This window comes from Pan troglodytes, chromosome 17, assembly GCF_028858775.2.
Source record: "Pan troglodytes isolate AG18354 chromosome 17, NHGRI_mPanTro3-v2.0_pri, whole genome shotgun sequence".
Lineage (NCBI taxonomy): Eukaryota > Metazoa > Chordata > Mammalia > Primates > Hominidae > Pan > Pan troglodytes.
This window is the reverse complement of record NC_072415.2, coordinates 24,676,022-24,693,490: the sequence shown is the minus strand read 5'-3', so window position 1 is coordinate 24,693,490 and position 17,469 is coordinate 24,676,022. Positions and strand designations below refer to the sequence as shown.

The following is a 17,469-nucleotide window of genomic DNA, read 5'->3' as shown; positions in this document are numbered from 1 at the left end:
GAGGGCATTTTCCAATAATTATTACTCCAGATGTCCAAGAGAAGAGTAATTATGAAAATATTTGAAAATAAGAGAAGAGTGCCTGTTGACCAACACAATCATTTCTACATATTCAGACAACAGTCAGAGTGCCAAAGTACATTCAGTGCCATTCACTCCTCCACACCCTCCTTAATTCACTCACGCATACAGTAAGCATCTATTATGTGCTGGGATAAAGATTTCCTTTGAAAAATACTGACTTTAAAAAGAAAATTAGAGAATAACAGAACAATATGAACAATATGATCAACACGTTAATTGAAGAATAGAGGAATGTACTGGGCAAAGCTGAGAGAAGAAAAACTTCAATTGCTTGCTCATAAACTGGCAACAAATGATCAATCGATGCTACAGTAAATATCTTATGAATAATAAGAAAACAGTCTGTCAACTAAAAATCTAAGTCAGATTTGATGTGCTATTACGACTGAGCTTATCTTAGAAATGAAATACTTTTTTTTTTTTTTTTTTGAGATGGAGTCCAGCTCTGTCGCCCAGGCTGGAGTGCAGTGGCGTGATCTCAGCTCACTGCAACCTCTGCCTCTCGGGCTCAAGCGATTCTTCTGCCTCAGTCTCCCAAGTAGCTGGGATTACAGGCACGTGACACCACACCCAGCTAATTTTTGTATTTTTAGTAGAGACGGAGTTTCACTATGTTGGCCAGGCTGGTCTCAAACGCCTGACCTCAGGTGATACGCCCGCCTCAGCCTCCCAAAATGCTGGGATTACAGGCATGAACCACTGTGCCCGGCCTACTTTTAAAATGAAAGTTAATAATAAAATGTCACCGAATTAACAAAGCAATTATGATATGCAAAAGTCATTTCCATTGAAAATGCCATAAGAGTAAACAGTAAAATTCCAGAAATAAATAAGAGTTAAAGCAATATGTTTAAAATTAAACTTAAAACATTAATAAGAAGGTATATGGTAAAATACCTATGTTATTCCTGAATATTATTTAACATAGTTTTTGTTTTCATTCATCAGAAGAATAATGGACATTGCCAGTGTACATTCTTTTGATAATCTATTGCCAAGCTGGACACTCATCTCTAAATTTTACTAAAATGTATGTACTGACTATTCTCTATAAATTGAATCAGATATTATTTTCAAATTAGGGATACGGCAAATAAGATTTCTTTTAAATTATATCGAACCTAAATCTATCTTTTAAGTTAGTGCCTATTAAAATTAGTTGACTTCAATCTTTATTATTATGAAAAGAAACTATACTTGCATGGAAAATAACTTTTGAGCTGTAATATGTTGTAGAAAATTTAATAAATTCTACGATGCTTTCAGCTCTCTGAGAAAAATACAGTATAGAAATCTTTTAATCAAATCTTTAATTCAAAATCTAACCTTTTGTTTTTAGCCACAGTGAATAAAGTGTTTTTAATTTTTTTATTTGACAAAGAAAAGCAGGAAACAAAGTTTTAATTGTTCTTGGTAAGCTGTTTAATAACAATGATTTCAAGTGAAATAGAATAATGCCAATAAAAAGAAGCTTAAAAAAAAGAACTGACAGTAAAAGTCAAAACAGCAAATCCAAACAGAAAAGTATTAGAATATCTCTCAAAGTCAGTCGTGTCTCATCTACAGATTTCCCCCTGCACATACACATAAGCTGGGAATCACTCCAACCAAAGACATGTGACTAGAAATTAAGCCAGGGGGAGTTTTATTCTTCTGCTGCACCAAAAAAATCAGAGCCTCTGTGGCCAGTTTAAGGTGTGAGTTATACACTCTCCTTTTTTAGGGATCCTCTAGTCCCATCTTGGCCAGGGTCAATCTTCAAGGTCAAATCCAGAATGCTTTTCCCCCCAGAAAATTATTGTGCAGATGAATTAAAAAACGAGAAAGGTTCAGAGAATGGGAGGGTAAAGGAAACAAAAGTAACGTAGGAAAAATATTGATATAATAACATAATAATTTAAAATATGTACCTTTACTCTTTGGTCATCAACATCTACAATCGTAGCAACACGAATTAACCTGGGGTTCCGTTTATCCACAACTTCAAGTTTCATATTTGGCAGAAAACCATGAGGCAACCTCTGTAAATGTTATAAGTACAACAAATCATGCAAAATTCAGTAATTCAGATATCCTACTAATTTTTTCTAAAATACTACTGTTTTCGTTTTAATATGCAGATCTTTAATACAACTGGAATGTAGTGTTTTTTTGTTTTGCTTTTTTGTTTTTGTTTTTGTTTTTGTTTGTTTTTTGAGATGGAGTTTCACTCTTGTTGCCCAGGCTGGAGTGCAATGGTATGATCTCAGCTCACTGCAACCTCCACCTTCCGGGTTCAAGCGATTCTCCTGCCTCAGCCTCCCGAGTAGCTGGGATTACAGGCATGCACCACCATGCCCGGCTAATTTTGTGTTTTAAGTAGAGACAGGGTTTCACCATGTTGGCCAGGCTGGTCTTGAACCCTTGACCTCAGGTGATCTGCCCACCTCGGCATCCCAAAGTGCTGGGATTACAGGCGTGAGCCATCATGCCCAGCCATAACTTAGTTTTAAGAGCACATAGGACTGTATGCATATTATTTCATCCGATTCACAAAAACCTGTGAGAGAAAAAATAATTTTTTGGCCATTTTAAAGATAACTAAAAAGACAAAGACAGATTATATCATAAATTTGTTAATGATTACACTAAAGTTCAAAAAGCATCTTATTACAGTTCCTATATTAGTTTAGTTTTTTTCCTTCTTTCTGATATTGACCTTATAATTTCAGAAACTATTGACTATTCTCATTGCCCAGTTTCAAACTGTATGGCACAGAAGGCAAAATTATTTAATAAAAACTCAGAAAGGATAAACACGATCCTTTATAAATCTAAAATATGCTTAGATAAAAGCTGTGTAATTTCAGCTGTTAAACTGTTTTAAAAGCATACTATGATGTACTTTAAAGCCATAACCCATGCTTTTGTCATTTCATCTGTAACAAGAGACAGGTGATCTGTGTTATGGTTTCTTTCACTTGAAAGGAAGAAACCACAGGCTCATGCCTGTAATCCCAGCACTTTGGGAGGCTGAGGTGGGCAGATCACCTCAGGTGATCTTGCTAGGAACCAAGAGTCTATAATCACAGACACACAGGGAATCATAATCACGGAGTAAGAAAAAAGACACTGGACTTAACCAAATCACAGAAACTAAGGAAATTCAACTCTCAAAAATCAAAGTCAAAAGCAACTCTGATAGTTTCTATAGGTTGGCAAAAAGTTTCACTTTGAAAGCTATTACACATAAAAGTGTTCAATTGGTTTTATTGGAAACAAAAGTGTTTTGAATTTTTCAAGTTTAGAAATGGCAAAAGGAAAATAAAACCCAACTAATATGTCAGTAATAAACAGTCAAATCTTTCTGCAATATCTGGTGTGTTTCTCTCCAGCTTTTGTAGAAACACATTTTCTTTGTTAGATGCATTATCACATCTACTAAATGGAGTATACTGACTGTAATTAGGTCTTTCATCCCAGAGAATCTTTCTGTTCTCCCCAGCATCACTGTCCTGAACAACAGAGGTAGAAGAGTTTAGTATTGTACACGCCTAAGGTACATGCCTGAGCTGAATCCACAATAACCCAGGACAGAGCTTGGAAGTTGCCTTCTTAGCTACTTTTCAGAATTTTATTTTCTTATCATTTTCCTCTTGGAAAAGTCAAGTACAATAAGCATTTTTGCTTGCTGAATCTTTGCTCTTTTTAAACCCTTCCTAGTACTCAAACACTTCTACTTTCCTGATTTTACTATATGGACATTTCCCCCCAAATACTGTTAATTATAATCAATTTTTTCAAAAAATGAAATATCATTTTGTTTCCAGCCCCTCTTGATCTCTAGACAATTTTCAGTAAATGAAATTATATGTAGAAGCCCAATATATAAAATTCTGATTAAAGACAAGTTGGGGAACATGAAACACACAGAGAACTGAAAGAGAATGGAGTTTGAAAACCGCTGGTTTAGGTTTAGGATATAAATATCTTTAACTGTACTATCTATGTACTTTATTTTAGAAATTAATTTATACTTAGTTCAATCCTGGAATAAATATATAAGTACAAATTTGAACTTTAAAAATTAGTATTCTAACAAATGCTGAAAGAAAGGTTTACCTCAAAATATATAAAATTATCCACACAAAGGCTATGCATTCAACAATTTTGTTATGGCATCATGGACAGTCAAACAGTCCCTGAGAGAGCGGTACTGTGAAAATTCAGAGTTCTCACTCAGCAGACTAATAGAACCAGAAATGTAAGGAATGGATCATCAGCAGTTGATGAGGTGCTTTCAATTGTACCTCTGATTTGCCATTTTTCAAGGAAGGAAACCATCATCTACATTTGTATATGGGAACAATAGCAGATGAGTCACCTACTTTGTATTTTTAACTAAAAGAAAAGCATATTGGTTATGAAATTACTACTTGAATTTAGAAAGAAAAAACGAGAATAATTTTAAACTGCCAAATGTAGGCATGACTCAATACAAACGCTGTTTAAAGGTGAGAGTTTGTACCCACATAGAACTTACCATTTTAAAAACTTTGGCAGGAACTGCATTGGTTTGAGTAGCTTCCAGGTATTCTGTCCAGGAAAAATTTTCTGGATTGGGATAACCTGAAAATATATATATAAATAGCAAAAGATTACTCATAGATATTCTGATTCCCATATACTACAAAACATTGGATGATATAACACCTAATGTTAATTGAATGCTCACCATTAAACAGGCCTGATGCTAAGAACTTCAGATATATTAATTCACTTAACAATAACCTCTGAGAAGGCAAAGGCATGCCTGCACTCAAGCACTTACTCAATGGTACTTTCATTCACTCAACAAGGTTAAGTGAGTTGGCCAAGGTCAAAGGCCATGTGAGTACTTAACAGAGCCAGGTGATACTCAGGTTTCTGACTCCCAAGCTCCAACAGAAGGCTCCTTAGAAGTCTGAAAACACTTACAAGCAACCATCTGACCTCATACCATGAATTGGAAAAAAAAAGACTCTGAAAATCTTTCAAATTTCTCTAATCATTCTGTATCTATTAAAGTTTTAGTCTCATTATTAAATCTTTGTAATTACAATTTCCTACAATTGCAGTTAAAACTATATATTGAACATGATATAAAGAACTCTATTTATTTCAAATTTCCTTCTTGTTTCTCTTTATGTTTGTGTTCTTTCATTCCTAATTAAATTTGCTAGAGGTCTATATTGTATAGTTTTATTTATCTTTCCACGCAATAAGTATTTAGATTTATTCATCAGCTCTATTTTTTCTTCTTTTTTCTTTTCTAATTATATTGTTTACTGCTTTTACTCTTATTACTTCCTCCCTCCCACATCTCTTCAGTTTATTTTATATTTGTTTTGTCAAATTGAATTATAAACATAACTTATTTTCATTTAAAATGAAATAGACAATGAACCTGCCATTGTTGCCACTAAATTCAGGTTTAGACAGCTGGACACATTTTTAAAAAATATGTATTCTTCTCACTTTTTATTTTCTAGAAACCAATTATAATTGTAATCTGTGTTGTCTTGATTTAATCCTTAAATATTTATTTGAGATACTCCAAGTAATTTTCATATTTGTTTAAAATAGTAATACTAATATCTAGTTTACCACATAATAGTTTCAGAATGTCATGTGACATATAGAATTCCTGCTTTTGAGGTTTGAGGATTTCTTTTTAGTATAAAATAGAGTCAACAATTTTTAAAAAACAGAGTATATATGTATTTTAAAGTATGTTAGCATTTTCAGTAATACAATCTAGCTATATTATGCAAAAATCTGTCCTTTAAGCAGAAAGTCTGAAGCAATATGCTCAATTCTCTAAAATAAGTATTTTTTTACAATTCCCCCATATTTCTGATCATTTTTCCTTCATTTTTATGCTTTTTAATAAAAATATATTTAAAGGAAAGTACACAAATCAAGTGGATAGACTGAACATTTTTCAAAAAACTAGCATACCTGCATAACCAGACACAGATCTAAACCAGGACATTTCCAGAGCTCCAGGATCCCCTCCCCATCATCGTCCCTTCCAGGCACCATACCACCCTCCTCAAAGAGAAATCCCTACCCTCGCTTCCAACCACAGAGATTTGTTTTCTTCTGTTTTTCCCTTTACATAAATGCAATCACACTGCATGTGCTCCTTTGTGGTGAACATCTTTTGCTCTGCATTCTGAATGTGAGGGTCAGGTAGATTATTGCCTTCAGAACATTCATTTTCATTGTTGTATAATATTCCCATTATGTGAGTAGTTCACAATTTATCTATCTATTCTACTGATTGTGGTCATTTGGGTGGTTTCCATTTGGGAGCTATTATTAAAAATGCTGCTATGAACATTCTGGTATATTCTTTCTAGTGATAAGAAGTATACATTTATGTTGGAATGCATCCAGGAGTAACACTGCTAGATCATGGAGTACTTTGCTTCATATTTTGATGTTACATCATTCTGTACATAAAATGTTTGGCATGAGTTGTGCTTTCTATTTATTCTTAATATAGAGAAAATTTCCCTTTCCCTTTTGGATACATTTATGTATTTTGTCTCAAATTATTTTTACTAAAAATTATATTGCCACCCTATTATTTTCTGTTTGTGTTTGCTGATAATATTTTACCCATCGTTTTTACTTTTATATTATTTTGTTCCAGACATATCTATTTTAATCACTTTCTAAATGGACTTTTAAATTAATTTACATTCGTTTTCACCACTAGTTTTTTAATCTAATTTCTGTAAACATGTTTTAAGCTGAATTTTTTTTAAGCTCTCTTGAGGTTTCCTTTGCTTTCTATCCTTTCCTTTATGAGTTATACTATATATTTTATGTTTCAATAAGTATTTCTGCAGTTGCATTTACTTTTTCTTTTTCAAGAGATGAGGTTTCTCTAGGCTGCCTGGGCTGGAATGCGGTGGCTCTTCTGACACAGTCATAGAGGACTGCAGCCTCAAACTCCTGGGCTCACGTTGTTCTCTCACCTCCGCCTTCTGAGTAGCTGGGACTACAGGCACATGATACCACACCCAACTCTGCATTTACTTTTATAGCTGATACTTTTTAAAATCATCCAAATCCATTTATTACATTTTGGATCTCCACATTTCTGTGTAGATTTTGAACCATGCCCACACCTGGCCCCTTCCATGCTGGGCTTCTTCACCCAGGCACCTGACCAGTACATATGGTTGGATAGAGCAAAAGGAAACCTGAGTGTAGGGGACTAAGGACTGGATGTGAGGTGAGTAAGAGAGACAGTACCTGGTCCTGTCCCAGCCTGGTAAAGAGACTTGGCATGCTACTGTGAGAGTCACTATCCTTCTTCCCCTTTTTGTGAAAAACAGGTGAAAATTAAAGGCTGTGACCGTTTTAAATGGCTCTTAAGCAGCAATTGCGTCTATGCCACTCTCAGAAATGAGCTATGTACATGTAAAAAAGGGAAAATATTGTACCTGTATATTCCCTGTTCAATGAACCCAAAGAGAGAAGAATGTCATATGGCCCAGGGAGAGTTGCAAAAGCCACCTACTCCGACTTTCTTCCTTCCGACCCCAGCCCTGAGTCCTGGTAGACCTTGGGAAGCAAGAAGTAGGACTGCAGGGGGAGTGGGAGGGGCCAGGTCCATGCACACAGCAGTGCAGCAATACCGTGGAAGAAGCTTTCCAACGATTTAAATTCCTACTTGAGACAAGAATGAAATACAGGAGACCGCCCCATGGAACAAGAATAGCCTTTAACCTCTTCACCCCTCTCAATGAAAACCCACCTCTAACTGGCTTCCATTTATAGGTAAGCACTGTACTCACTTACATGAAGTCAGTTATTCCTCATCTATCCCTGTGAGGTACACTTTTATCTACATTTTTTAGGTGAGAACTTGAGCCTTGAGCAGCCTGCCAGGTGCTATACAGTTAGAAAGTGGAAGAAATGGTATCTGAACAATGACGCGTGGCTCCATCAACCTCATACTTATCACTTCGTCCCGCTGAGATTGAAAACCCAGCGCATCCATGATCCAAGGCAGCCCCTTTCAGGCCTCAGGACTGAGATGCTGAGCTCCCTCTGGAGGCCAAGGCATAGAACTGCGACAGCGAGAGGGCGGGACTGTAAACTGCTGGACTGGAGACTGGGCTATATTGTTTAAATTATTTATTCATGTCCCACCTCATTCCATGCCATTTTGAGTTAAAAACTTGCCATCTTGGACCTAAAGAATGAGGTCCAAGCTGTGGCTGTGGGTATGGGTGGCTGAACCAAAGCGTGGAAAAAGTGTCACAGAAATTAGGATCAAGGAAGTACTGAGCTAGGGCGTCGGCCACTCAGCCCTGGATTTCCTCATGGTGCCAGCAATTCTTCCGGTAAAACGGTAGATCTGGGTGACAAATATCTTCAGTTAATGATGAAGAATAATTAAAAATCATCTGGATGGTGGCAAAATTAGGGGTGAGATGGAGTGAAGCAGAACAGCCTGAACCCTCAGGAAGAAGGGGATTTTCCAAACAGCTGAGAACTGTTTTAGAAGAAGAGGAGAACTACTTGGGATATGGCAAAATAAGCCGTCTCCTTTACAGGCTGCAGGGAAGTGGTGGCCTCGAGAGGGACAAAGGAGGAGGCCCTGTGTGAAAAAGCTGGGATCAGCTGGACATGGCGGCACACACCTGTAGTCCCAGCTACTCAGGAAGCTGGAGTGGGAGGATCACTTCAGCCACTGAGTTCAAGACCAGCCTAGGAACATAACGAGACCTCACCTCTATTTTAAAATACAATTTAAAAAATAAAAATAAAAAGAAGAAACTGAGATCTAGGGAGATTATTTCCAGAACCTGGAGTGGAACGCATTCAGGGTCAAGAAAAAGTCCTTCTGGAGGATGCAAATATGGAAGCAGAAAAGGAAACATGTAAGGGTTAAACAAAGGTAAATATAAGTTAAAACCTTCTCTACCATGTCATTCCAATGGCTTCCTCGATTACACAGGGGAAAAGCAAGTGCTTACCATGACCTACAGGGCCCTACAGAACTTGGCCCCACTACCGCTCTGACCTCATCTCCTGTTCACTACACTCATGCTGTAACTAGAACACTGCAGACATCCTCCCTCTTCAAGTTCTTGTACTTGTTGTTCCTTTACCTGGAGAGTTATCTGTAGATATCCTCCAGACTTGCCACCTTATCTCAAATGCCACTCAACTGTCACCTTCTCGCTCAGTCCCAGCCTGACTCTCTATATAATAGGGAGCCCCCCTCCCAAATGTATGTGCCCTTCCTAACCCCATTACTTGCCTTATTCTTCTCCACAGCACTTATTGACACCTAACACAGTGTGTGTTGTGAATATTTCATTTCTCTTGCTCCATCAGAACATAGGCTGCCTTATGATAGGAATATGTTCACTTCACTGTTATTTCCTCACAACATACAGCTGGTATTCAGTAAGTATTTGGTAAATATTTGTTGAATGAATAAAATATATTTCCTGAAACATTTACATTTTACATTGTGGTGGCCAAGAATGATAGAGATACAAGCCAAAATGATACCAGTCTAGCCCCAAAATTCTGAATGAAACTCTGATACAAAGTTTTTTGCCTGCTGGTACTGGTGGCATCAGAGGTACCATTTGAACAAAATGGTGCTGGTGTGTCAATACTGGCTAATGTTCCAACAGCACTGTAAACTGGATGATGCCAAGAAAAAGCCGTCTGATCTGTGGCATCTATACAATGCAAATGTAATACTCCTCAGTTTTTTGTTCCATATTAGAAGGCCATGTAAGAAGGTGTAATACTGGTTTCAGATTTTTTTTTAAAGGCACCCTCGATTATTTTTCCTCTAGGAACAACAGCCTAAGCAGCAACCTATTTTTTCCACTGGAACATTCTTTCTAAAGAATTGAGCTCATGAATCAATAGCACAAGTCCTTAAGTTCCTGACTAGTCTGGGTGACCTGTCCCTTAGGACCTAGAGAAGCAGAACAACCACAATTATACTGCTGGCCGATTCAGGAAACAAAATCATTGCTGTATGATAAGCAGGTTTTAAGTAATGGCCAATAGTCCTATTTAATAAGCAGCAATAAAAGGGATCTGCCAAAGGTCTATCACAATAGACAAATCTATCTGTCTATTGGATCTGCCAAGGGTCTATCACAATAGACAGAATGTTCAGCATGAACACACATGCTGGATGGACACTTCATCAAACTCAATTCTACTGATGAGGAAAGTGAGACCTGGCATTTTAAGTGACTCATACAAGGCAAGGCAACTAACAACGAAGTCAAAGCTAGAGCCTGTGTCTCCTGACTTGCAATTTGTAGAAATCAAAACTTCTAAAGAGCTACTTTGAGGTTTACTGAGTGCTCTAGGCTGCTGGGCCTGAAGTCTAAGAGAAAGCATCAATAGAATAATTAGGATTATGTGACTAGTACCAGTGCGGCCCTGGCTAGCTTTCACTATCATTTTAAGAACCTGAATTATCTAAGAAAGCCCCTCAGAGGCCACTTATTCATTTGTTTCAAGTATCTCTCACAAGGCAGGGCAGTGAGTCATCCAAATATCCGGGCCTCCAATGATAGAGATTGAGGAAAATTACACTACCTGAAAGCTGTCATTCTGCTAGTAGGTTCTGCACATACAGAAGGGCCCTTCATGGAAACAATCACAGGACCAAGTGGTCACTAATTGTCTTGTATGAAATAGTGGCATGCTGTTCAGTACATGACTCAGAAATACAAGATTTGAAGAAAATCAGATGCTTCAATCGTGGCCAAGCCTAATTCAGGTTCACCCTTTATTGTTTCAAAACACATGTTGAAAATGACCTCACATTTATGGTGCCTTAGATATTAGAAGTCTTACATTCATATTCAGCTCATAACAATTAAAGTTAAAATATCTTTCTGGCAAAAGAACAGAAGTTAGACTCTCTAACATTTACAGCAGTATGTTAGATTTTTTACTTGATCATTAATTAGTTTCTAAAGCATAGGGAGAATTCTTTGATCTACAGTATGAAATATCAGCACCTCAGGAGCTTGTCAAAGAGCTCATTTTATAATTGATTGTTTTGCTCAAAGTATGGCTGAGCTGTACTATATCCAGAATACACTATGTAAAGAAATAAACTCTCTTTTGTGTCTGGCGAGATCACCAGAAAACAACCTATCTGTGTTGCACTGGCTGAGCGCCCAGCAGAACTGTCTTCAATACCATGGCTCATGGGGGATCTAATCTAACCCAATGTTTTGGCAGGCATTTGAGACAGAGTAATGAGTTCTATTTCTCTCTGTCTCTCAATACTTAACATTTTAAAATAAAAAACTAGGGATGTTTTTCTCTTAGTTTCTCTAACCGTATCATATTCCACTGAGTGACATTCTATTACAGACCTAGCAATCCTCACATGTTATATCTTTATTGTTCTTTATTACATCCTCAGCTCCTAGCTGTGCCTCACATTTGGTAGGCACTCAATTCATATCTGTTCAATTCATTAATTAATAATTTATATTATCCTCTGAACTCTTACCTTCCTTATGCCAACAGGATCTATCTATAGGAACTAGCACAGTTCCATTTAAAATACAGTAATCTTTTGTTTGGCTAAAAAAAACTTAATGGCTAAGGTTGCAACTAAAGGAAAGATTTCTTTGGACTGTAAATTTTTCTATTATAATTTAAGCTTTGCAAGGAAATTATGAGGTAAAGTGGTCATTGGGTATCAAAATAATAATTTGCTAAGCTAAATATTTCTATGTGTTCATGAAACATCTAGAATATCTACTAAGTAGGTCCAGCCAATTGGTGATTCTAGAGAATCTAAAGAAACCAACTGTGTTATTTCTACAAAGTACATTTCATTACCTCCCAAAATACCAATTATTATAGCTTTATTCCCTAATAATAAATGTTCATTCAGCCAACAGGTTTGAATGCTCAATTTCCAGTTTAAAAATGCAGAAATAAACACATACTTTTAGCTGTGTTCCCTTCTAAATGCCAACAGGTATCAATAAAGGCATTTTTAAATGAATGTTTAACACAAAAATGCTGAGTTAATTTTGATATAACACATTATGAAATATTATGCAGTTATTATAAAGAAAGAATTTGAACTATACAAATGAGTTGGAAGGAATTTGCCATGAGACATAGTTGAGCAAAGTTAAAAATGATGTAAAGTAAGTACCTAATATAATCCAATTTTTACAGCACGAACAATGACAAAAAAGAACATGGGCTTATGAACACATGGATATGAGCATGTATGTGCACATGGATATGCAATCATGAGAATCCACAAAATACGTACAGTATAAGATGATGGCTTTTCCTCTTGGTGAGAAGGCTGAACTGCATTTCCTAGACTCCTATGTAGCTACATGTAGTCCTGTGACTGAATTCAGGCCAACCCATGTGGGTAGAAATGATGTAATAAGCTACCTCCAAGTTTGGCCCTCCCATGTACAACCATCAGCTTCTTTCTATTCTCGGGCTGAAATGGAAACATTACCAAGAAATTGGAGGATAGTCTCAGAATAATTGCATGGAACAGAACTAGCCCCTATCAGCCATGATTATACTGTGACAGGAGCAAGAAACAAAATGTTAAATGTGCTAAAAGCACTAACATTTTGGAGCGGTTCGATATACTAGTTAGCTCAAGGTGACTAATATTAAGGGATTAGCATCAGTTACCATTTGCTCAGTGGGAGTAATTAACCTGCGTGGAAGGAGAAACCAAGGGGCACTAAGTGAGAAAACTCTGCAATTATAAAATAGTACAAATATAATGTTATTTATGCAAAAAATAAAAATAAAAACAAAACTAATATGAAGACATAAAGCCACAAGGCGAACAGGTAAAAAGCCAAATGCAAATGAGAAATGTCAACAAAAATCCCTGGAAGTGTAAAAAAGAAACCAACAAATGAAAACTGACTTAACAAAACTTTACAAAGCTAAAACATAAATCTGTTAAAGAAGAACACATAAATCTGTTAACGTAAGAAGTTGCTAGTTTATGTTATAGAATCCAGGAAAGCTTGGGAATTGCAGGCACCAAATATTTCTAATGGCAGCAGTGTGGGGCTAAACACAGACGCTGGTCTTAAAGTCTTGATAGACCCCACGATAGACCCTTGATAGACCCCTACCTTGCCCAACACAACTGGGGAACTATCGCTCATGCGTTAAGGCAAAAGGCTGGAGGTTTTAATCTCTAGATAGATTGAAACAGAGAAGTTACAGATGTGGAAATCTTAGGCACTAATGAAACCCACTCACAGAACAATGACCTCTCTACCCACTCCCATGGCCAGGATCTCAGAGAGCTAGCAGCACCCTCCCAAGTCATCCATTCTCACCATACACACCAGTCAGAGGAATGGAGGAACCTTGCCTGTGGAAACTGACCCAAGAGTCCTAGTTATGTTATTTGGGGGTGTAGAAACAAAACACGTGGTTTCCATCTGAACACCCTACAGGAAGGCTCACAAGCTGACAAGCTCCATCAGGGCACCCAGAGATTTTACCCAGCTTGTCAGGAGCTTATTCTTAAACATCAAAGTATAACTAAGATGAACTAGATATTTGAAGACCACAATAAATAGATACAAAAACAAATAAAAAAGGAAATTTGAAAAAAAACACAAGGAAAATATAAAGTGAGGAAGATTTAAACCAAAAAGTTTTAAAAATAAACCTTTATTGAATATCCTTAGAGAGATCACAGAGGATCCATAAGATAAGAGTGCTATTGAAAAGTAGGGGGGAGTGTTCCCATTTCTGTGTAGAATGTAGAAAGCCACTGAAGACTGTTACTCACTCCCTAACAATGATCATAAACTTTCTTGAGCCCACAGGAGATCTAAAGTTCCAAAGCAACAAAGTAAAGAGAAATCCAAGGAGGGACAGATAGAGAAACTCAAAGTATTTTGCCTGTAGCAGAGCATACGAGGAAGCAGTGATTCTATACAAGTGGGTAAAAAGAAATCAGCTTACATTTTAGTAAAGACTTAAAGGCCAAGTGGGGCTAGCCTGTCAGTCTGGAATAATGGGCCTGCCCAAGTGCTCAAGGGAAAGGTTAGAAGTGAAGCACAAAACTGGAGAAAGCTCCCTTCCAGAGCACCAAAGGTAAAGAAAAAATGTTAAGGCAGCACAAGGAAAATAAAAAATACATTAAGGGTGGCCAGGCACAGTGGCTTACGCCTATAATCCCAGAACTTTGGGAGGCCAAGGCAGGTGGATAGGTTGAGCTCAGGTGTTCAAGATCAGCCTGGGAAACATGGCAAAACACCATCTCTACCAAAAATACAAACATTAACTGGGTGTGGTCATACACACCTGTAGTCCCAGCTACTCAGGAGGCTGAGGTGGGAGAAGTGCCTGAGCCTGGGAGGCAGAAGTTGCAGTGAGCCAAGATCGTGCCACTGCACTCCAGCCTATCTAAAAAAAAAAAAAATTAAGGGGAACATAGGAACTACAGTAGACTTCTACTCAGAAACTGTGCAAGTCAGAAGATAGTGACACCTTAAAAAAAATGAACAGGAAACCTTTCAACCCAGAATTATATACCCAGCAAAAATGTCTGTACAATGTTAAGGCAAAATAAAGGCTTTTCCAGGCAAATAAAAACTGACATAATGCATTTCCACCAAATTTAAGCTACAGGAAATTATAAAGAAAGTTCTTCAGAGAGAAGGAACATAACACCAGATGGAAATTTGGATATATACAAAGACATAAAAAGTGCTGAAAATGGTGAACATAAAGGTAAAAATAAAATACACCTGCTTAATATAAATCACTGTAAAAGATAATGTCCGCCAGATGTGGTGGCCCATGTCTGTAATCCCAACACTTTGGGAGGCAGAGGCAGGTGGATTACTTGACGTCAGGAGTTTGAGACCAGCCTGGCCAACATGGCGAAACCCCATCTCTACTAAAAGTACAAAAATAGCTGAGTGTCATGGTGCACACCTGTAATCCCAGCTACTCAGGAGGCTGAGGCACAAGAATCACTTGCAACTGGGAGGCAGAGGTTGCAGTGAGCCTAGATCGCACCATTGCACTCCAGACTGGGGAAAAGAGTGAGATTCTGCTTCCAAATAATAATAATAAAATAAAAAATAAACAAACAAAAGATAATGTCATAATCTAAAACAAATACGGTAACAGCCTTTACGTGATATAGAACATATAGAAGGTAAAATTGCTTTTACTTCATGTTTTCCTTATTTGCTCATTTTATAAGAAAAATAGTCACCTAGAACTAAAGACAACAAGAGGAGAAATGGCAGGAAAGAAAATGGAAATAAACTGTTGTACTATGGGAACAGCTATACTATTTCTCACACTGTGGGAAAAGTGATATAATAAAGTAGACTGCGATAATAGGTATATCATAAACTGTAGAGCAACTGATAAATATTTTTAAGAGGCATAATTAAAAAGTCAATACTGAAGGTAAAATGGAAGCATTAAATAATACCCAATAAAATCTTTAAAAAGTCAGGAAAATATTTTAAAAAACCAAAACCATAATGGATAAATAGAACACTAACACCAAGATGAGGGATTTAAATTCAGTATTACACATAAATATGTTACATATTTTTGGAAACCCACTTTAAATATAAATATACAAGTAGGTAAATTGTAGGTTAAAAAGTATGGAAAAAGATATGCAATACAAGCATTAATCAAAAGAAAGTTAAAATGGCTAAAGAAATGTTACCAGGGATGAAAAAGAAAAATACATAAAAATAAAGGGGACAATTCTTTAAGAGAATAAAATCATTCTATAAGTGTGTGCACCTAATAAGAGTGCTTCAAAATATACAAAGCAAAAAACTATAGAATAAAAAGGGGAAATAAACAAATCCACACTTACAGATGACTTAATCCTCTCTCAGTAATCAATGGAAAAAGTAAACAGAAAATTGGTAAGAACACAGAAGACATGAACAACACTCAACCGACTTGAACTAATTGATTATTGATGGAACACTCCACCCAACAACAGCAAAATACACATTGTTTTCATGGATGTGTAACATTCACAAGAAAAACCACATTCTGAGCCATGGAGGGGAAAATTATGTTTTAAAGAACTGAAATAATACAAAGTACATTGTTTGATAACAAAATTAAATTAGCAAAATTGAATTCATAGCTAAAACCTTCCCAGAAACAAAACCTCAAGCCCAGATGGCTTCACTTATGACTTTTACCAAATACTTCAAGAATAAATAATACTAATTCTAAACCTGCTGTTCCAGAAAATATACAAGAAGAGAGGAATATTTCCAACTCATTTATGAGATCACCATTTTCTGATACAAAAACCAGTTTTAAAAATTAAAGAAAAGAAAACTCCAGACAAATATCCTTCACAAATATGGGTGTTAAAATCAATAAACTGCAAGGAAATCAAATCATAACTCACTCCAGCCTAGAACTCCTGGGCTCAAGCAATCCTCCCACCTCAGTTGCTGAGTAGCTGGGACTGCAGGTGCATGCCACCACACCTAGCTAATTTTTTTTTATAGAGATATAGTCTTGCCATGTTGCCCAGTCTGGTCTTAAACTCCTGGCCTCAAGCGATCTTCCTGCCTTGGCCTCCCAAGATGCTGGGATTATAAGCATGAGCCATCATGCCAGGACAAGAACAGCTTTTTCAAAACTGACACATAATAGTTGTACACTATCTGATACAGGCCACTGTAAAGCTATATAAGCTTGACAACGTGGTATTAATGTAAAGTTACAGGCATAAATCAATAGAACAGAATACAAAGTCCAAACGTAGACCTAGACATATATTGTCAATTAATTTTCCATAAAGATGCCAAGGTAATTCAAAGGAGAACAAATAGTGTTTTCCACAAATGTTCCTGAAACAACTTGAAATCCATATGCCAAACAAAAATCAAACCTTGGCCCCTACAGTGCACCATATATAAAAAGATCTCATTGTAAAACCCACAAATATAAAACTTCACTAGAATAAAAGAAAATATTGTGAACTTCTGATAGGAAAAGATTTCTTAGTACACAAAAAAGCTGAGACTCATTTAAAAATTAATTAATTGGGCATCATCAAAATTTTTTTAATCTGCTTTTTGAACAATATTGTTCAGAAAATGAAAAGATGAACCACAGACTGAGAGAAAATATTTGCAAAATACATATCTGGTAAATAAACTGTCTCCAGAATATATTAAGAACTCTCAAAACTCAATAATAAGAAAAATAATTCTTAAAAAATGGACAAAAGATTTGAATACATATTTAACTCAAGGAGAGCATATAAGTACATGAAATGTTACTTAAGATCATTAATTATTAGGGAAATGG

The 17,469-nt window shown here is 36.5% G+C and overlaps 1 protein-coding gene across 29 annotated transcripts in view; it reads right to left on the bottom strand.

The window, feature by feature from the left end:
* The window catches only part of L3MBTL4 (L3MBTL histone methyl-lysine binding protein 4), a 470,574-nt gene that overhangs the window by 255,993 nt on the left and 197,112 nt on the right, over positions 1–17,469 (bottom strand). For all 29 annotated transcript variants that reach the window (XR_010152030.1, XR_010152029.1, XM_063795942.1 and 26 more), the window contains 2 exons: positions 4,607–4,692; positions 1,995–2,105 (listed from right to left, as the gene is read on the bottom strand). Coding sequence is in view for 27 of the 29 variants with exons in the window: in XM_063795942.1 (XP_063652012.1) it covers positions 1,995–2,105; positions 4,607–4,692 (197 nt within the window). In the remaining 2 variants the exon portion in view is untranslated. The remainder of the gene's footprint in view (positions 1–1,994; positions 2,106–4,606; positions 4,693–17,469) is intronic.